General features: G+C 39.5%; 1 protein-coding gene across 3 annotated transcripts; it reads right to left on the reverse strand.

The window, feature by feature from the left end:
• Positions 1-7,950: 7,950 nt before the first annotated feature.
• Positions 7,951-22,270, reverse strand: MTFR2 (mitochondrial fission regulator 2). Of its 3 annotated transcripts, XM_069010475.1 has the most exons (9): positions 18,425-22,270; positions 17,687-17,818; positions 17,245-17,349; positions 16,897-17,021; positions 14,704-14,909; positions 13,407-13,710; positions 11,255-11,441; positions 8,723-8,788; positions 7,951-8,525 (listed from the first exon to the last, which is right to left on the reverse strand). In XM_069010475.1, the coding sequence occupies exons 1-9, from the start codon at positions 18,485-18,487 to the stop codon at positions 8,523-8,525; spliced, it is 1,191 nt and encodes a 396-aa protein (XP_068866576.1). In that variant the 5' UTR covers positions 18,488-22,270; the 3' UTR covers positions 7,951-8,522. The 3 variants fall into 3 exon arrangements, with proteins under 3 accessions (XP_068866576.1, XP_068866575.1, XP_068866577.1); XM_069010474.1 differs by having other exon boundaries at positions 7,951-8,788; XM_069010476.1 differs by having other exon boundaries at positions 7,951-8,788; positions 17,687-17,837.
• Between the last annotated feature and the right edge of the window lie 51 nt (positions 22,271-22,321).

Consider the following 22,321-nt stretch of genomic DNA (forward strand, 5'->3'; position numbering starts at 1 on the left):
GCCCGCCTTATGTCAATGTATTTTCAATATATTCTTTTATTTGTGAACTCAAAAACCTAATTTAACATCAAAAACTAGTTCAGTGACAAGCTAGGTTATACAGCAGATTATTTGGTAGACATAAGTGTCACTAGCAGCTGCATTGTTCTACTATACTAAATACAAACTCTACTCCTCAAATCTGAAAGAAAAGGCAATGCCACTACTGAGAAATAATAAATGGGCTGGGGGTTTGCTAGAAGTCTTGAAAAACAGAGACTCCTCAGAAAGGTAACTAGTAAAGCCTTAACAGAATTCTTATACATGCAGATAGTGCATATGAGAGGAACAGACAAGCAGCAAACAAATGGATAAAAAAATATAGGAGTGGTCAAATGAGCAGATAGGAACAGGGGGTGTTGATAAAGCCCACATTTCACCTGAGTCAAACCAAAGTACAACTTCAAACTACCTATGTTTACTATGACAAAATAGTGAGTTACAGATTATTTTCCCACTGTACATGCTGGTAAGGAGCTCCCCACTTAATAAATTAAAACCAAGAACATTGAGCTTGACAATTCTTCAGAAATACTTCCTTACAAGCAAGGAAAGAGTTTAAAAACAGCCTGGCTTATCAAGTCAGCCCCAGTAGATGACAGTCAAACATGGTATGTAAGTCAAGCAAAAACACCTGCTAGAAAAAGGATGATGGAAAAAGGTGAGTAAAATACCAGACAGATAAAATTGAGTAAGAAACAACAGAATACACATTAAAAAACCCCAATATTCTACAGGACAGAAACCCCTCACTTCAGTAGGAGAACACACAGCCTCTGCTATTTCAGAACTATTAACACAGATTCCTACAGTTCTCATTATAGAAAGAACAGGACAAATACTTACAGGCTGTAAACTGTAAGGTGACAAGGCATCAAACAGCCATAAGGCAACAACAACACGAGGAAAAAACTAAAACTAAGCTTACTTTAAATTTCTCCCCACTGCTCCTTTATACCAGCAGCTGTTGCTCAGTGGCAACTGCCTCCCAGCAAACACAGCTGCTGTGTTACGGCATGAGAACTATAAAGTGAAACAGAGAAGCAGTAACAATCAATCCAGTTTAACTTTCCCCACTAAATAAAATACAGACTACAAAGAGAAAGCACAGATGGCAAGAACGAAGTTGACACTTTGAAGATTGACACTACTGAAGGTTAAAATTTATCCAACTCTGCAAACATCCCCTCACCCAAATTTATGGATGCACCTAAACTCATTCAAGTCGGTGTACATGTGAGGAGCAAAGAATGCATATGTTTACAGAAGAGCAGTATAGTCTTTCATCTGAAATAAAAAATGTGAATCGCTATGCTCCATAGTCACTTTGGCTTTTAATCAGTAAAAAGCAGCATATTTTCACTTGTATAAGCTAAAAGTTATTTATACAAATTTTTGCAATTCTGTGGCAGAGTTCATTATATGTGTACTGGACCACAAAGAGAAACCTCCAATGGCCATTTTACATGGGATAAACAGGATATTTTTTCAGGAAAAAACTACTGACAGGTCAAGCTCTTTTCTAACTCACCACATGAAATCTTCAGCCTGTTCTCCCAGAAAATGAAATAGCAGGTTTATTTTGTGAAGAGAATAAACTAGCCAGGTGTTAACTTTTTATTACTCCAAATGCACATAAATAGAGTTCATCGTAATGCTAGTACGACAGAACCACCCACCCCTACAATTTAGTGTATATCATTATAAAAATAAAAATATAAAGGGATTAAAATTTTGTTGTGCGACTTTATGCTGACAAAGCAGAATTCGTTTTTAGTTTAAGACTTGCAACACAGACACGGTGTGACACTGCTCTCTTGTGGCTAAACACATGCAGTTCATCTGCAAAATGTAACAACTATTTATATCAATTATTTTAAAGGATTTTCAAATGTATTTTAATCTATTTATTGCTGATCAGAGGTTTAAAGCAACCAGTGCCAGCTCCACCCCTGCAGACTGTACTGCTACGTCTCTGCAACCTAAAGAGAGAATTCAGACTGCTGCTTTTGCTTCTGTGTCCCATTGAAACCAAATGCCTAAATTAGCCTTAAACAAAAGGTAAGAATACATCCATCCCAACAACAATGAAAGTCTGAACAGTCTTGATGACATACATAAATAAGCTGTTTTTAAAGCCTACTTTTGCTTTCCAGGGTGGGTGAACATGTAAGCAGAAATGAAAATGTAAAAGAGGTCTAGAAACATAGCTGGAACAAAAGCACCATGCTGTTTTTCTTTCAGTGTGCAAAAAAACCCGAAACCAATTATTCAAATTCCCAATGCAGAAGGAGAGATCCTGCTGGCAGGATTATAGGGGAAAATAATGAATACCAAAAGAAGGGCCTTTTGATTATTATAATCAAAATTTGTAAATAATACAGCCAAATAATACTGGAATGTGCAAAATTTCTCTGAAGTAGGACAGCCGTTGTCTTTAGCCTTTACTCACAATACAATTTTAGATATTGCCATAACTAGCACCACGATTCAAGACAGTTCCTCAACAAAGTGTTTCAAGGCATAACTATGGAGCATGATGGACATTGTTCTAAACCACTGAAACATCTACAAACAGCAAGCTTGTTAAAGACCCTTCCAGATTGTGCCTTTCATATTTGGCTAATTTATGAGAAACAAAAGCAGAATCATTTACACAAACAGATATAAGCATTAATTCATGTCATGTTTCTTTTTACATAACTCAAATTACTCTTTTTAATAACACATCCACTATTTATGACTTTATAAGATTCTTCCTTTTCTTACAAAAATTCTTCTATACAACTATAAAATACCTGTTCTTTCTGCTATACTGTTAACACAGAGTGACTTCAGCTTCATACTTCAAAGTATTTTAAGAAATAATGAAAAATTTCCCTCTTTATATATTGGCAATTTACAGCAGGTATCCTATTCCTGCTAGTTAAGCTACATACTTTATCTTCAGATCTTTGAAATTAAATTTCCCATCTCTGGACACGCCCCAGCACCTCAATGTCTTTCTTGCTATGAGGAACTCAAAACTGGACACAGAACTCAAAGTGTGGCCTCACCAATGCTGAGTACAGGGGGACAGTCACTGCCCTGGTCCTGCTGGCCACACTATTCCTGATACAGGCCAGGGTTCCACTGGCCTCCTTGGCCACCTGGGCACATGCTGGATCATGTTCAGCCACTGCCAACCAGCACCTCCAAGTCTTTTTTTTGCCGGGTAGCTTTCCAGCTGCTCTGCTCCCAGCCTGCAGCACTGCATGGGGCTGCTGTTACCGAGGGGCAGGACCCAGCACTTGGTCTTATTGAATCTCATACAATTGGCCTTGGCCCATTGATCCAGCCTGTCCAGATCCCTCTGCAGGGCCTTCCTACCCTCCAGCAGATCAACACTCCCGCCCAACTTGGTGTCATCTGTGAACTTAACGAGAATATACTCAATCCCCACATTGAGATAAAGACAGGACTGATTCCTGGGAAATCCCACTAGTGAGCAGCTGGACATACCTCTATTCACCACCACTCTCTGGGCCTGACCATCCAGTCAGGTTTTCACAATGCATCCATTCAAGCCATGAGCAGCCACTTTCTCCTAGAGAATGCTGTGGGAAACTGTCATATGTTTTACTGAAGTCCCCAGTTAGCCAGGACTGATGATAAATGATGGAAAGTGGCTTGCTGAGCATTTCCACCAGCTCCCTCAGTACCTTGGGTAGATTCCCATCTGGCCCCACAAACGTGTGCATGCTCAAGTGTTGCGGCAAGTCACCGGCCATTTTCCCCTGGATTATGGGAGCTTCATTCCCTGTCTTCCAGCTCAGGGGGCTGGGTACCTGGGGAACAAGTGGTCTAGCTCTTAAAGGCTGACACAAAGAAGGCATTAAGTACCTCAGCCTCTTCCTCATCCTTTGTCACTATGTTTCCCCCCACCTCCTGAAAAGGATCTTCTCCTTGGCCTTCCTGTCATTACTAATGTATTTATAGAAACATTTTTTACTGCCTTTAACTGCAGTAGCCAGACTAAGTTTTAGTTGGGCTTTGACCCTTGTAATTTTCTCCCTGAGTTACCTTACAAAATCCTTGTAGTCCTCCTGAGTTGCCGGCCCCTTCTCCCAAAGGTCATAGGCCAAAGCTCCCTGTCCAGCCAGGCTGGTCTTCCCCACCAGCTCATCTTTGAGTCCATGGAAACCACCTCCTCCTCTGCCACTAGCATTTTCTTCTTGAAGAATGTCCATCTTTCCTGGACTGCTTTGCCTTTTGGGACTGCCTCCCAAGAGATTCACGCAGCCAGACTCTCCTAGACAGGCCAAAGTCTGTCCTGCAGAAGTCCAGGATAGCAGTTCTATTGACTCCCCTCCCTACTTCTCTGAGAACTGAAAACTCTAGCGTTCTGTGATTACTGTGCCCAAGATGCCTCCAATCATCACATCACCCACCAGTCCTTCTCTGTCTGCACACAACAGCCACGGCAGGCCACCTTCCCCACTGTAAACTATTCACTTTCACACAGATGTGTAACAATGTGCTAAAATATCATACACCATTAATTGATTATTCAGATAAACCTAGAAGTTAATACAGATGTAGCTGAAGTCAGTGTCACTTTGAAAAATGTATTGGTAAATCACATAGGGATCTGAGGACCTGGTAGAGGAATCAGGATAAATATCTCCGAGGTACCTACAATCACTGGCAAACACATTTCACATGAAGTGAAATTTGGCTGCAGACCTCGCTTAACACTGGGACATCAGCTGTTTCAATAGTCTGGCCTACAGAACTTCCTTTCCCCAAGGCATCTGATCAGTAACTTAAGGCTAACATGTTTAGCAGGTTCCCTTTGTCAGTTTGGCTTTTGCAAGAACCCTGTATACCATTTTACTATGGGACTAAAGAACAATGTAATTAATTCCTGACAAGAAAAACAGACTGAAGGCAGTGAATACTGTTGCATACTCTCTGCTCTGCCTTTATCCAAAAATTCTGTACCTACACATACAGAGAGATTATATAGATTAATTATATATTAATATAATAATTAATAGATATGAGATTATATATCAGATTAATTGTCCCTCACAAGTAGCATCTGGATAGGTCTGGTATGTTATAGGAGTATGTCAGCAGTGATATTCTGACAGTAATTGTCAGGTGATTGCATTCATTAGTCTCCTTGTAATGGGAAGCTCACTGATAGAGGACTCAAATCTTTTAGGATCTCCTAGAAGAAAATCTGTAAAAATGTTTTTAAAGGACTGCATTATACTTTTCCTTCTACCCTTCTTACTCAAAACATTTGAAACAGTTACTCTGGTTTCAATTTTATCAGCTGGAAAATTGGATATAATATACATACTTTTAAAGTCTTTCTAGTAGAAAAACAAAGCCAACTTTCATTCCAGTGACCACCCCAGCATCTCCTAAAGGAAGACATCCTTCCCAAAAATTCACTGGGAGTAGTAGGAAATTAAATTTTTCGAACTTCTCCAGTGATAAGAAAGCACAACCTTTCACAAGATTGTTCCAGCAGACCAACAGAGGACTCATGTTCCTGAGTCTCTTCCTCCTCTCCCAGATCAATAGTACAACTCCTGAGCTGCATTGTGACAGAGCAATTCACTCAGGGACCTTACACAAACAAGGGTATTTGTAGGTAAAACAGGGAATGGATTCCAGGTGGGCACGGGAAGCTTCAGAGAACCTAAAACTGCTTCCAAGTTTACTTCCAAGACTACAGAAGGCTTAGTCAAAGAAAATTAGATGACAAAGCCAGGTTTCCATCAGTTCTGAAAGAAAAACCTCTGCAACGAGTGAAAGAACTTTTCACTACTAACTATACCTAAGCTTTGGAACTTCTTAGCACTGAAAACTGTCAGATGTTACCAGATGCCACCTATTAATTTTCTCTTTTTCGTTTCTTTTCTTCTTTGCCTCTGTTTCGTGAGTTCTTTTACTCAGTTTGAATTAAAATACAGGAGACCAGGAGTTTATCTTCAGACTTAGATGTTTATTATATCTTATCTATATTACAGCTGCACAGAGTGTGCCTCTAAGTCAACAAGGTGGAAAATGGCCCTGAGTTCTAACTTCCAAGGTCTTTTAAAGTCCAAATTACCCAATTATGGAAAGCCAAGTAATTTGTTTTTACTTATAATCCAGTAACTAACTATTCATGATCCACGCTGCTGGTTTTTTGACCCAATACCAGAACACCCAGATTTGTGAAGAGGGAGAAAAGAAGAAGAGTTAATCCACACCCAAAATCCTCCATATTGTTACATACATCACATAAACCTTAATTTTTTACATCTCTACATATTCCACCCAGTGATATAACTTTTAATTACACAGCAACAACCTTACAATTTAAGAAGCCTTTCCCAAGGCTTCAGGTCAAATGCAGTGTACTACTGAGGATCACTGTCTGTCAGCACTGAAAGGCTGAAATTCTCAGAACTCAGGGTTCCAACAGCCACCCACAGACTTCTTTACATTTGGAACTACATAAAATAAAGAATTTGTTCTTGTAACGTGTAGATGGGGAAAAAAGTCACACGTCCCATGACTTGAATATTCTTTTCCCCAAGAAAGCAGATCAGCTATAAACTGTATCATTGCACAATTCACATCAGAATGACAAAAATCAGAGAGTATCCAACAACCAGAAGGGTCACACAGCTCACTAAAATTTGCAGATGCTTCTGATACTAGATAATTGTCTTAAGAGGTACCGAGAAATTTCTCAGAAGTCCCTTCTAAAATGAAGACACTTCCAAAGCCAAAATTCTCACTGCAAACTACTCCTGTTGGCCAAACTTCTAGTTAAATTATGAACCCTTGGGAGAACAGAAAAATTGCAAAAGGAGTCCAAAATAATAGTTCTTCCTGAAGAGAAGAAACTATTGGTCACATAAAGCAACTGATGTAGGGGAGAAAGCATAGTATCAAGGGCTTTGCACACAATTCAGTCTCTCAAAGAAAGAATTCCATCCTGTTTGTCAGTCACAACAGCATGGCCACAAACCCCAAAATCCCCTGGATCTAGGAATGCTGATATAAGCCAGGAGATACTTGTTCCACCTCACCACACTGTAGATACTGAGTAAGAGGGAGCCAATTCATAGCCCTTATGCTCACTGGGACTCACCTGCCTTTGCGTACTCTTCAGTGGGCACTGTGTGGACTTCCTTCACTGTTGCTCCCTGCTGCCCTTGTACAGCAGAGGCCAGAGCAGCAGACAAAAGACAATGAGGAGCTTTGATGGAAGAGGGTAAAGTTACCAAGTATGGGGCCGAGCTGGATATTCTGTATGGATTTCATAGCAATTGTCAAGTTTAGGTAGAAAAAGCAGCAAATGCGTATTTTGGAAGAAAGCAAATGCCAAAAGGTATTGGACCAATCAAGGAATGGGAGAGTATGATAAAGTTTAATAATTACTTAATCCAGAAGAAATAAACACCTAGAGGATTTAATTTTAGAAGCATAATATATCAAGTCATTTAAGCTGCAGTTTTAGTCAGTTTTAAAATCAAAACGCAAGTATGGTATTTGCACACTAATTTCTTACAACAATGCAAGTAAGATTCAGCTGTAAGAGAGGATGCAGCTATCAGTCTACTCTGTGTAAGTAAGGGGGGAAATAGAGACACAGGATATAAGGAACATGTTCAACAGTCTGTCAGGATTTGTGTTTTATACATCAGGATTCTTAGACAAAAGATTATGTGAAGGCAGCTACTGAAAGCAGTGGATCACGATAGATTTGTAAATAAGTGGCTCCATTAAGTACTTTGGCAGGAAAAAATATAAGCTGTCCTTTAATTAGTTTTAGATAACTCAATTTAAGAACTTGTCTAATACAATCATTCTTAGGATACAAAGGAGTCTGCAACACAAAATGCCACTACCACACACATCTAACAATATGAAAGAAAATTTTATTTTATAAGCTCTTGTGAACAAAACTTGAGTTAGATGCACATGCCAAACAGGAATTAATATTTACTTACATACAGAATTTAGACTGTGTGCAAGCAGATCTCTCTGCAAGGTCTTTTTTACACCTCAAAATACAACTCCCCCGTATTACAGGCATTTAATAGATGACCTGCAGGTTAATTACAGCACAAAGTTCCACAAACATGAAAGCTCATCTCCTGACCCAAAATAAATTAGAAAACTGTTTGCACGTGGAAGAAGGAGTTGCATCAGAAAAATGCAAAGAATACCAAGGCAACTATGCCACTCTCATGAAAAAGTATTACCATTATATACAGTAGTTATAACACACTACAAAAAGCTTACACTTCCTTGTTATTTACACTGCAGTGCAAACAGAGCATATACCTCAGCTCCCACAGCAATAAATTTTTGCTTTCCCCACACAAACACTTTCTTGAACTTCCCAGGTTCCAAAGACTGCTCCATAGCAATGGAAGCCTTCTGTCAGTTCTGTGCTTCTTGTAAAAGCATCACATTCACAAGTTTGGCTACTGAGAAACCAAAGAGAAGAAGAGGTAATTTTACAAACCCTGCAACACCCAAACTTCAACAGCATAGAAAATATATGTTCTAGAACAACATGTTACAGCACCTTACAGCAGTTTCAAAGTGGACCCACCACTTATACAAACTGAATTTTCCTTAGAAGTCTCCACTAAATATGAGCTCTCGCTTTCCATGCTGGTACCTGCTTAACTCCATCAGTTCTTGTAAGGCTGGGTTTTGCATTTGGCTTCAGACTGCAGCATCCAACCTGGGGAGCAGGGATAGAATTAAAACTATACCCAAAAACGGAATTAGAAGATGTTTACAAGAAAAACATTTTGGAAGAGTTGTTGCTGTCATACATGAAATCCCTTATTAGCTTGGTCTTTGCATGTTAAGTGCCTTAATTAGTTAATTTTGAGTTAAACAGCTCTTTTAATTGAGTGATAAAGTTAACCCATCAACCCAGGTACAAAAATCAAGGCTTATTATTAGGGTTTTCACTATCAAGCTTCATTATTAGTGTTTTCACTTGTTCAAAACAGTGTATTTGCACTAGTCTCAGTTAAAATTCCCAGTTAAAAGTTTCCTAGTTAAAAAAATCCCTTTTTCAAACTTTAAACCACTTGTACACTGTAAGAATTGTTTCTCCTATGTTCATTGTCTGCTTTTGTGGATGTTTTGGGAGGTATTAGATGTATTTTAATATGTTTTTAGGGTTTTGCTTTGCACTTTAGTCTCGGGACTAACTCCAAAACCCCAGTCCTAACAGCCAATTGCTATTTTTTAGCCCCAAAGCCGTTATTCTGCAAGTAAGCTCCATAGCAACCTGAATCTTAATGAGGGCCTGTTACCACCCTTACTTCAGCTGTTACCACCCCCCCTGGCAACGACGAGCCATTGGTAGACAGAGATGATCTGTCAAAAGGAAAGCACCAATCACTTTGGATCAAAGAGGTGTGCTGTGGGCGGGCTGGGGCAGAGCAAAGGCACTATAAAAGAACGATGCACCCCTCAGAGCAGAGCAGAGACCCCTGCAGATCAGCTGTAGTGGGCACCAGTGCTGGGTACTTAAGCCTTACTCCTTTTAAGGAGCTTTTAAGAATTTTTACCTTTGACTTTTGGATTAGCTAAAAGTCAGCCCAGCACTGCAAGTTCTTCCACCAGAGGTCCAGTGCTGTCTAAGCCTGAAGATCTCTAATCCCTGCGCTCCTGGGGCATACCTCCTGAGCCACTAGGATCCCAAATTTTTATATTTTTCTAATTTCTGTAATTTTTCAATTTTTCCGTTTTAATAAATTATTTTAATTTTTTTACTAAGAGTTGTCTCATTCCTCACATTGCACTTCTTTCAACATAGAAAGAATGAAATAGTAAGTCTGTGCAATTGGTTTAAATATATCCATTCTTCAAAACACTAAACAGTTAACAATTAGAGGCTTGGTTACAAATTCGTAAGATTATGCTGCTTTAACCAGAAAAATTCCATTTTTTTTGTACCTACTCCTGAGCATGCTGGCCTTAAGCAGTCTCTCTTCCAGGACTTTATAATCCAGCTGTCAGATCCTGGAACAAAAGCTATTTGATATACAAGATGTTCCAGGAGCTATTTTTGCTCTTTTTATCTAGAATTAGGTATGTCAGCTATGAAGTGCAACAGGCTACAGCATCCAAAATACCAGCATGGTTATTTCTAAGATGTTTTCATTTTTCCCTTGGGGAAAAAAAAAAGTCAAAGAAATTTATTAAGACTGCACCAGAACTGTTGACACGCTGCAGTCTGTAAAATATATGCTTGGAAAATTCTGGTGGCAACTGAAATAAATAAAATCATTATAGCTAGCAAGAGGAACATACACACATTAGTTTTCCTCAAGTTTTCAGCTACACAGCTAGCCACATGTAAGAGCAGCCTCCAAACACTAGTTCTGCATTACTATTTCCCTCCATTAGGATAACACACGCCACAGCCCAAATCTTTTATGTCACTCTTACAATAAAAAGATAGAATTGCTAAGCAGAGAGACAGTTTAAATTAGTGCCACATATTTCTATCCATCTCATCTGAGCAGTTCTGAGGTTTGTGGAAATGCCTAACAACCAACCAACAGCACTGCTGGACCGTATAAGCTCAGGTAGCTGGCACAGGCTGATCGACAGAAATCAGTGCTCAGAATCACCTTAGTGCCAACCACTTCTTTGTTTCTAGGAAAAAACTGTATTCTTCATGGACTTTACAAGAGAATCACAACTCGTTTTGGATAAAGATTCAAATAGTGTGGAAATTACACTCAAAGAAAAATATTACAGACTATGCATTTATTTTCATTTCTGAAAAGTTACTGTATATTAGTCAGACCTTTCTGTACCTTCCTAATTGAAAAATTAGTCAATAACTACTTAAATACACTAGAAACTAAAAGTTTCTATGCATGGATACCTGCCAAGTACCATCAAGCTAATGTCCATAGTTCAATCAAGTATGAGCTCTATTTTTAAAATCAGTCTTCTAAGCTTTTTCTCTTTACACGTCTAGAAGTGCACTGACCAGTCTAAATCCACCCAAAACAATTAGAGATTTTCTGCTTTCATTGTACTTTAAAGAAAGTAACTACCAAGGCTGATGGCTTAAAAAATTTTAGAGAAGTTCTAGGCTTGTGAAAATCCTGCAACTATCCATGAAAACAGCAGTCAATTCAAGAATACAAATGCACATTTTTATATAAAAACATACCACTGGCACCTCAGGACTAGAAAATGGAGAGCTATCAAAAGAATGATTTTCTTTGTCCAGAGAATCATCTTCATCATAGTTTTTATGTGCAAACTTCTGCTTTAGAGCATGAGTTAGTAGAGCAACTGGATCCCAATCTGAACTTTGCCTCTTTTTGGGTCTAGAAAGAGGAGTACCTCCAGGAGACCTACGAACAAAGAAAAATAAATTACTGTCTCCTGACTCTAATCCTGGGCTGACTAATCCAAAATCTAGAGACACGACTTCTGTAAGCACCCTATCCTATAAATCCCTGAACGTCGCCATAACTTTAAACCAATTCATCAAATACAACTGATACAATTACACCCAATTTGTCAGCCACATTCTTAGCCTGAAAACACAACTCTATGCTGTTACATGAAGAAAAATTGCAGTAAATCAACACAAAGTGTTGAAGTATTGCAAATAAATAATGAGAAAAAAAAAAGGCAAAATTGCAGTTTTTATACCAAGTCATTTATAAGTTATATTAAAGCATGTTAATGGGAATGTCCCATCAAAGTATTTCATAATCACTGTGAACACAATTTAATTTAAATTTTATTCATTTTAGGTTCATTTAAATTCAGAACTGAAAACAGCACCTACACCCCAAAACTTATTATAAATGTGGAAGCTAGTGACTAGTTCAAGACAATAAATCATAAGACTTTCTAACCATTGAGATACCTAGCAGGAGCAGGGTGGTAAAATCTAGAGGTGTTCAGACTTCTGCTAGTAAAGTGGTGTCTCCAGGCTGGTGATTTGTACCTAATAATGCACACTGACATCACCAAGTTCTAAGCCTGGCAGTTACAGTAAATGTTGCTTAACACAAAACCTGAGAGGATTGAGTTCACACTTCCTATAAAAACAAGCCCTCAAGAGCACTTGAACAATGTGTAAGATGGTGCTTGGGTGGTAGAAACTGGGATCTTTAGGCTTTTAATTTCTGAAAACAGAGGACTTCCGTTCGCAGTGCACGCATTAAACTACTGTCAGAAAGATTGGAACAACTTTGATCATCATTACTCCCCCCAAAAATATGAATACATTATTCAGTTAAGTTCTACTTCAACATACAGGTAAGTGCCTCAATCCAGAAAGCATTTTGGATGTACAACCTACCACTTCCTGCTAATTATGCCCCTGCTCAAGACATTAAAACTGTCAACCTGAACATCTCATTTTCTTCACTCACCATACATGGAATTATATAGAAAAAAACATATATAAAGGAAACACACAGGTTTACCTAAGTGCACTTTATATTTGCTTTATTTACTGTGAGAATGTCACCAAAAGCATGAAGACATGCTTTAGATTTGCATGTAAATTATTTGCCCAAGTTTTGTGCTAGTTATTTTCAGGGATAAAGCTCACAGTTAAAAAAATGCTGAAATTAGAATGCAGCAAGTTTTGCCAAGTGACATTCTTCCCACATTAAGAGCTTCAAATACTCATTATAGTCACAGTTTCTCTTACTTTTTCTACCCAAGAAGTTCAGAAAAGAACTCTAAAGGTGTAATCTCTATTACACCTAGCATTGCAGAGACCAGAAGAGGCGTTCCAGTCTTTAGTAAAACATTTTTGTTACAAGTCAACTGCACATCAAAACAGCTGACCACTAAAAATATTTATAATCCAACTACAGTATTGAAATACAAATTTATGAGGCATTTTCAATACATGATACAGCATGTGTTTTCGTTAACACTTCAAAGCTTGAACCAGGATATTTTGGGTACACTAACAGTACTTTTCCAAAATTTCCCCGAGGCTTTGGCCTTTCACACTGAATCCAGAAGGGTTATTTTTTCAGATCAGTTTCCTGGGACTGTGCATACAACCTTGTAAACAGCCTCTCACCTCCCCACACCAACTTGAGACTTGCATACTAAAACAGCAGAGTAGTTTTAAATGCTGTGATAGTCAGCATGTTTTAAATGCATCTAAAAGCCACGTCACAAGTATCTTACACTCCACACTGTGAACTCAGAAGCTGCCAACTTCAGTTTGCCAGCAGTAGCTGCTCTTGAAATGACTGGTATTCTCTGGTGCTACTGAAGTGCTGTTGATGCTTAGGTAGCCTTGGCTTGCTGAGATGCACATCCAATCCAATCCAACCTACCTCTCAACAGCCCGCAGCTGAACTTTGTTTAGGTCTTTCAAAACGTCCATCATACTGGGAATGTTCTTTGTCCTCTGGAGATCAGTACTGTCAGCTGCAGTTGAATCACTGTTTCTTGCAGCTCGGCGTTGTTTTATAAGTCCCAGTGCAGAATTACTAGCATCAACACCAGATGGTGCAGCAGAAGGAAGTGGAGGAGGCGAGGGAATTACAAAATTACATTTGTGAGAGACGGACAGTGGCGTGGAAGTCATGGCTGGCAGTGGGTAAAATCCATCTGGAGTGCTGAGTGTTTTACAGGCTTCTGGATACAGTTAGAGTAGAAAAACAACATATATTAACATCTAGGATGAATCAGTTTTAAGTCAAGATAAGACTGCCCTCTGAAAGCACTTTATTACACACCTTGCACATTACAACACAGAAGAACCAAACTTAAAGAACATTACTTCAAACCCACAAATTCAGAATACATGAAATAATGAATCTGAGGCGTCTTGTGCTGCTCTGATTTTCTCTACTTGTGTCTTTAATCTAGTCACTAGATAAATCAGCAAAGCAGCCTGCTGCTACATATGGTGATCAATGCTCTAGAGGTTACAATAACCTATATGAAGCAAAAGATAACCACCAAACATGTAAAATAGAATACTGAGTGCAATGGAGAACAGACAGAGGAAGACCCAACAGAAAAGCTGAATCACGGAAGTGTCTCACAATGCCACACAACAGTAACTACCTCGCACCAGTCCAAGTATTTCAGCAACCACAGTGGAGTTAGTCTGCAAGTAAGACAACTCAGACTCAAAACTTTTAAGGGGAAAAAAAAGGTCACAAGATAGTAGTGCATACTGGAGACCAACTACCTAGGACACATCTGTTTGTAGCATTTGTTTTTGTTAAAGCCCCAACCTGACTGACTTAGAATACGTTCTCTACCCATTATTTTGGTAACTTGTTAGAAGCAGTGCAAAACCCCAAAGGGACAATTAATAGCCTGTAACATTTTTAAAGTTATTGGCAGCCTACAGATAGTGATGTTACTAAGTTCCTTCACTAACATAGAAAAGAGTATAAAGCTTAGGATCAATTGCATTTGAACTTGGCAAGCAGACAACAAAATAGAAAGGAGAATGTGTACCAAATAGCAAAAAGAAAAACAAAATATTATATTCAGTAAATTTAGCTGGTGTATCTTCAGCTAGAAAAATTACAGGTGCCCTCTAGCGATATCAGGCATGGCAAGCTCTAAAGCAAAAAAAGTAACACTGGTTTGCTTCAAACCAGAAGGGCTTACGTGAGGAAGTGCTTCCCAAGGTCTGCGCTGAAACAATTGCAGCAATCTGAGCACGAAGAAAGGTCAGCTCATCTTCAAGCGCAGAAATTTTCTGGAGCGCTGCTTGATCCACACCGTCTTTTTGTGCGCTGTTTTTCGGAATGCTCTGCATTGATGGATATAGGTCAAGAGGAGCTGTACTTCTCTCTTTTCTCCTCAATTCAGTCCTACAAAGTAAAAAAAGACACCGTTTCAAAAGGCTCAGCCAACAACGGAAACCTCAAAACTACTCGGGCTGTTCAAGCAAGTTATCGTTATTCAGCAAGACCTAACTTTTCAAACTATTTAAGCAAACTACACTTCTAACTACTCATAACTCTTAAAATGTTTCAAGTCTCTCTTTGCTCAAGTACAATGCAGATCCTTGCAAAGTCATCATAAGAATTAGTCAGATAATTATCTCAGGGATAATTACACACCATAAAGTCATACAGTAAGATTGAGTTGTCATTATTCAGTAACTATTAGACTGACACTGTAAAGTGTTTCTACCTTCTGCCCACATGAATATGAAAGACAGGAGAGTCAAAGCACAATGATCTCTTAATTAGGCTTCAGAAATTTTAGTCATTTATCAAACTCTAAGGTGAACACTGCAAGCAGCAAAGCAGTTACAATCTTTGAGAAAAAGTACTCGACAACGATACAGTGTAATAACAGACTTACAGAACAAGAATCTCATCTTCGGTAAGCTACTATAGCCAAAGACAGCATTAGAAAATTGTGCTATATATCTCAGGTTTTAATTTAAAAAAATAATTCAAGTCTGTGCCTGCAGAAATAAACTTAAAATATAAGTATAAAATCGAACTACAAGGATTTCATCATGAAACATAGAAAAAAAATTAAATTTACCTGATTCACTTAAGATGCACTAAGCTTTGATTGAAAAAAGCTCAGACCTTTTCCCTTAAACATCCTTTTACTTCAAATCAGACCTGCAGCACTGCTTTCTAATTTGCCAAAAAAACCTTGCTATAATACACTGCTTGAGAAGGAAAAAATATCAACTAGAACAGCTGTTCTTGAAAAACATCCCACAGAGCCAGAAGAGGAGGAGGAGCAAAGAATGGAAACAACAAAAGAATGAACTGTCATAGTTCTGTGAATCTGACCAGCTAAAGAGCAGCATGAGCAGGACAAAACAGGCCAGGATTTTTTTCCTCTTTCAACAATGTTCCGTCCTTCTGGTATGTTACAGCAGTTACAAAAAAACTTTAATAATTCAACAATAACACCTCAGGAAACATAAGATGAAGCACACTATACCCAACTTCTCCAACAAAAAGTGTGTCATTTGAATTAATCAATTTCTTGTATTTTCATTACTGGCAAGCAGCACAAAAATCACAGAAAAATGCCAATATGAGGCAGAATTACGTTGTCCTGTACAGATGCAGTACAAGATGGGTGTCCACATTTTAATCTGGCTTCTGGCTTTAACTCATCCTCTGATTTTGAACAGATCTTTAGAGGAACAGCAAGACAACTTTCTATTTCTTCTCTGGGGGGGGGGGGGGGGGGGGAGAGGGGAAGTTTTTGTATACTATTTGTGTCTGCAAATTTCTGGACAAGTTTTCATTTCACTGTACCAGAAGTATTTTGTAATTTGTAAAAATATTTTCCTTCAGCCCTCTGTAAAAGCTAGAAATATTTATATAAACTGTATTCAAAATTATTTTAAATTTTTAAAATAATTATGCTTGGTTTTCCATCGAAGCAACCATCAAGGCTTACACATAGCATTGTAAAAATCAAAGCCAAAAGGAGACATTCAAATATTTTTTCTTGTTTTCCCATTTATAAAGTTTATCAAAAAGATAAAGATAGGAATAATCTTACAGTATACTGCAACAACCAGCTCCCTCCCTCACAAAATACTTTGTGAGTAAAAATCATTTAAAGTACCAGTAATGCACCTGACATACTACTATGAGAAGAAAAGAGAAGACTAAATGTGAAAAATCTTTCAGAAAAGAATGCTTTACATACTAAGAATTTTCAAGTAAGGAGAAAGTGCCCCCCGCCCCCCAAAAAGCCCAAATTGTTTCTAGAAAAGGTTAGGAAAAAAGAAAAACAAGCTTAAACACAAAATCACACACCATAAAAGAGGCAAAAGTTATTTCTATTAATCCTTTTTACACTTTTACTTACTTAAGTCTAGTACATGCTTGTCCTTCATCATTTGCCACCCACAGGACATCAGCAAGTGATGGAGCCCCAGGAGCTGGAGCTGCACTTTGTTCGTCATAACACAATGGACTTGGGTCTTGAACAAACTAAAAACAAACAATGCCAAAAAAAAGTATGAAGGGAAACTGGATTTGGCACATACTGAAGGTTTTGCCTCAGCAAAAGGAATTTTTAAACAGTGCTATAAGGAAGTTGAAAACAGTGAGTATAAGGGATGCAACACACAATTATACAAGCTAAAAGGAAAAGAAAAGCTATCAGCAAATTAAGAAACAAGAAAATACAAACATACGACAATAAATTGCTTACTTGAAAATAAGGTCTGGGGTAGGGCTCCAAGGAAAGAATTGTCCCAAGTCTACGGACAACACTTCGAGTAGATCCATATTCTTTTTTTTGGCAAACAGATGTGACCTAAAAATTGGAAAATCTTTGAATCTGAGAAGTAAAATCAAAGTCCTCAGTTCTTACAATCAAAGTTATTTAATCATTTCATGTTACACGTAATTAAATATAATGCAGTTTGGTTAATCTAACTTTTCAATGCTCTTCTCAAACTGAAAGTCCAAAGAGGTCTACACTGGTATGACAGACAGTGTCTAAAACACTGCCAAAATACAGAATATTTTAAAGGGGCACAAAGGCCAATATCTTGAGATACTGACAGAAGTGCCCATTTAATTAACTACATGCATCTGTGCAAGTCTTGGGAAAGAACAATTAGCAAAGAAGTGGAATAAATTTAACATACCTTAGCCTGATACTTCCTTATGACAGCACATAACTGCTGGAAATGCCTTCCGGATGAGACTGCTGAAGGAAGGCATGTTCCGAGTGTACGTCTGATACTGCTGCCAAACATGCGAGTTTCAAAAAACACGGCCTGCCAAAAAAACCAACCGCTTCCAACAACGGAACCAGAAAGTAAACGGGACAGCTCAGCCAAATCAGCACTCCTGGAGACACTCTAGTAGTTTCCCATAAATAACGCTAGGATTGTCTCGGAACCACAAGCTGCAGCAGTGCCTCATTGCTGACAGCCCCCCCTGAGGAGCTACCCACGACCTCACGCTCCAGCATCAGCCCCTGGCACTGCATCAGTGCGCTCTTTCAGCTTCCCACGCCGCGCCTTTCCCACGTCTCTGAACACACAGGATTAACTTCTGCTTGGGAAGGGGCACGTAGCCTTTTACTTAAAACAGCAAAGCACGAGCAGCCAACGCTACTGACTTTCCTACGCTCAGTTCAGGGCAAAAAGAGCCACTCTGACCGGCCGTGTCAGGGCAGTGACCCCACGCGTCCCCACGTGCGGGCAGCGTATTTCGACAAAGCCGGCGATGGGCAAGGAGGGCGCTGAAGCCGCCCCACTGCCACCGGTGCCGACCCTTCCTCCCTCATTCCCTCCCTCCCTCCGCAGAGCCACAGCGGCTGCAGGCGAGACCCCTAGCTCTCCGGGCGGAGGCAGCCCCCCGCGCCCCCCGGGGCTCACCTGGTGGTGCGGCCAGCCGAGACAGCGCAGCAGCCGCCGGAGGAGCTCCAGCAGCAGCGCCATGGCGGGAGGAGAGGCCGCGCCCGCCCACAGCACGCGGGGCCCGCGGCAGCCGCCCAGCGGAGAAGCCACCTGCGCCCGCAGTGCCACCCGCGGCTGGGGGCGGGGCACCAAGGCAGCGCCGCCAATAGGAACTCGGCAGTGCCTGCGAAAGAGCCAATGAGCGGCGGGGACGGGCCCGTCGCGGGGGGTGTCGGGAGGGAGCGGTTTGAACGCTGGCGCTGCCCGGGCCTGCCCCTCTTTCCAGGGAGCGCTCCCGGGAATGCGGGTGGTCCGCGGCCAGCTCGTAGGCCTGACTGACCAAGGTGGCGTACTCACAAGAAGACGTAGCTTCTGCGCCTGCGAAGGCAGAACACAGTACACGCCAACAGAAGAAATGCACCAGGGCCTGTTAACTCGCTGAATTAATGGCAAGGAGCTAAACTGAGATGGTTTAGGTCTTCGATGTAGCAAACTAGTAACTACTTCAGAGACCTAAAACAAATGCGCTAAGTATCCTCAACACAACAGCTGCCCAACAACGCTTGACAACACGGACTTCACTTCAAAACCTGGCTTTGGATTCAGCACTTGCTCTTTTATCTTGCACTTCTTCTTTCATCTTTATGAAAGATTTCTGCTGTTTTCCTTAGAAACGCTGAAGACTTCAAGGAAGTTAGCAGTGCTCACAGCACTTCTACTAGGAGAAGAAATACGGATATCCTTTTCCTCCAGCTATGCAGTCAGTCAGTGTTTGGAGATCCCTTCCCTCATCTGTCAGTCGGTGTTACTACTGTCAGTACTGTAGTTACTATGGCAGTACTGCTGGTTACCCTTGTCCAGGACTTGTCAGTTGGATCGATTCTCTAAGACCAAACACAAAGAAGGAGCAGTACTGGTAACACACTGTAGTAACAGCATAGAGCTGGTTCAGGAGATGAGGAAGGTTTAAGCTTGAGGAGAGGAAGGGCAGAACATTTTAATGGATATTTTGAAAAACTGTACTACATTTTAAGGCACTTGTCTTAAAAAAGAAAAAACCCCATACTTCTCACCTACTCCTCCAACACCTTCTCACTAAAGAAGGGGAAGTGTCAACAGAATGGGATGGGAACAACACTACTGCAAAGCAAGGAATAGGCAGGGTCTCATAAGCAACAGCAAAACTGAGGGAATTTAGTTTCACTGCACCAGCACCAGTAACCAGCTGCACTGAATAAGAGGCGCAGTTGGGAACTTGTACAGAAATGCTTCAAGTCAGCAAGTACAGCTCTGAACACTACAGAAGGGACCTGCAGGATCTTCTGAACAAAAGCATCTTGTGATAGGCTGGCTTTAAGAAACCAGAAGTGACACAGGGCTCAAGGCTTAATGCTGCAGCCATTACCTTTGGAGCTGAGCCAAAGCTCAGGAACAGCTCTCCTTCTAAAGCACTAGCAAAACAAATGCAGGAAAGCTTTACTCTTATGTAGCTGCCCACTGGTTACAGTAATGCTGATTGTTCCTGGGAAGAAAGACTATGTGAGATTTAATTCCAAACCAAGAAACTAAATGCACACTGTACTAACAGTACAGCTACTGGATTCCAGGTTGGTTGGCGATCTTTTTTTTTTTTTTCTGCCTAGCAAAATGTATCCCTGATTTTATCTGAACTGCAGTGATAACTTCAAACTCTATGAATCCACTTCATCTCTGTGTGGTGTCCTTAAAAAGTGCTTCGTTGCTGAAGAGCAGTGCGTCAGAATGAATAACTGAATTCAAAAGGTAGTTAAACATTTTATACCAGCATGTCTACACTTTTTTTCCCCCTTTACCATCAATGATGGTCTTTCAAGACCTTTCAAGAAGAGAAATGCAAAATGCACTGGAATTCCATTCACAGGTCATGCAACTACCTTAGCAGAACCAAGCAAAAACCTCAAAAAAAGTTTTTTCCTATCACAGTGAAAATTCACTATTCATGTTGAAAGACTAGTGAATGCTGAAGCACCAGATCTGGATTTATTTAAAAAGTAATCTCCACTCCCACTTTGTTTCTTACAGATCCCTCATAAAGAGCAACTTGCATCTTTGACTACATTCTCTCTTAATTTGAATTAATTTATTTCAAGAAATGGTAATGGCGGTCATCATGTGTTCTGTAACCAAATTACATTTCTGATAAACTACAATGAAACTGGGGATTGCAAAAAATGGATTTCTATGATCTAACCTACAGACAGGTTTGCAGGACCAAATGCCATTACCAAAGCAATCTCTACTAGATCTCCTTGGACATTCAGCTGAAGGAGAATATTTAAATCTGCCTTATCTTGCAGGAATTATATTGCTTTATGACACACAACAACCCACTTTCAACTTGACCTAAATGATAAAAATTACCTGTTCTAAGGTCATGACAGCTCAAGTATATCTTAGTCCTGTTAGTTTCAGACTGATGTTTAATTTTACTTCATTAACTTCATTAGGACAGACTGAGACCCTGATGCCTAGTTTGCTTTGTTCCCTTTTTTGCTTATTTTAATTTAATATACACAAAGTCTGTGTGAGTTTTGCTGAAAAGTCCAAAGAATACTCAGTTTATCACTTCAAACAGCTATTAAAAGATGCACTGTACATGTAAAAGCAAATCTTGCAACAACAGTATAGTTGGCCTAAACTTTCTAAAACATAAAGCAGGAATGACCCTTTATTAACTAACTACTACTGGGAGGCAAGTATTATTCCTACTTCCCTTTGTACACAGCTGCTAGCAAACTAGTACAACCTAAAACATCGTTTCCTCAGCTACAGTTAGGATTACTGACAGTACTATGTTTTTCTGCCTTCTAGTGTTTAATTTGGATAGGGCAGATATTAACTGCTCCCTAACAGTAAAGCAACTAACAGGGCATACATTATATAGGAATTTAATACAAACACTCTATCAAAGCTTTTCCTTCTCTTTTTTTTCTACTTTTAAAGATATTATGCCATTCCAAGGGGTGACTAAGAACAACTACACTTTTAACTCCATATAACATTAAGATTTAGTTTATCTACAGCATTTTGAGAAAGAAAAAGAAAGTGATCTTGTATTAGAATGTCCTTGTTCTGGTAATTCAAGTACATTACTGTCATGCTTAACATTCTAGAGGTTAAGTGTGTACCTACTACTATACTAAAACTAAGCTTGTGGGTTTGTAATTTTTGTTTAAAAAAAGAATAGAGAAAAAAAAAGATTAACATCTGCACTTAGGCTACAAAAATTCTTGCAGCACAACTATTAGAAATCAGTGTTGAAGAAAGTAAGATTAAGCTTCATTTCTCACACTTCTGGTATGTATGAACTACCTTTACCAATTCCAGTTTTAACATACCTTGCTTTATTTTTCCAGGGATTTTTGTGGTGTTTTGTTTAATTTCTCTCCTCCCACCTTCCACCGCCCTGCCCTCTCATTTTAACTTAAATACTGTACGTGTTTTTGACTCACTCTTGCCAGATTATATACCCAGAGAGGCAAGCCCACATAGAGAAAACTAAAGAGACAATTCTAACTAACTGTAAAAGAAATTGCTAAAAAAGAAGCTAGATTGATACTGCCACCAATTTAAGTGCTCTGCTGATGACTAAGCTATCAAAGAATATACTTGAAACTCACTGTAGTCTTCATATGCATACGTATTTCTTAGGCTACTAATGAAGAGTGACAATTTCACTGCTTAAGTAACATCCTTGCTGCACTCCTGCAGAGTGGAATAAGAATCCAGGTTTATCACTATGTAAATATGATTCTTGTGAACGAACATACAATCAGCATTTTGCACAACTGGTTGTACTTATACTGTGACTGGATAACTACCCTTAATTACAATTCT

Source organism: Aphelocoma coerulescens, chromosome 3 (assembly GCF_041296385.1).
Source record: "Aphelocoma coerulescens isolate FSJ_1873_10779 chromosome 3, UR_Acoe_1.0, whole genome shotgun sequence".
In the NCBI taxonomy this organism is placed as follows: Eukaryota; Metazoa; Chordata; class Aves; order Passeriformes; family Corvidae; genus Aphelocoma; species Aphelocoma coerulescens.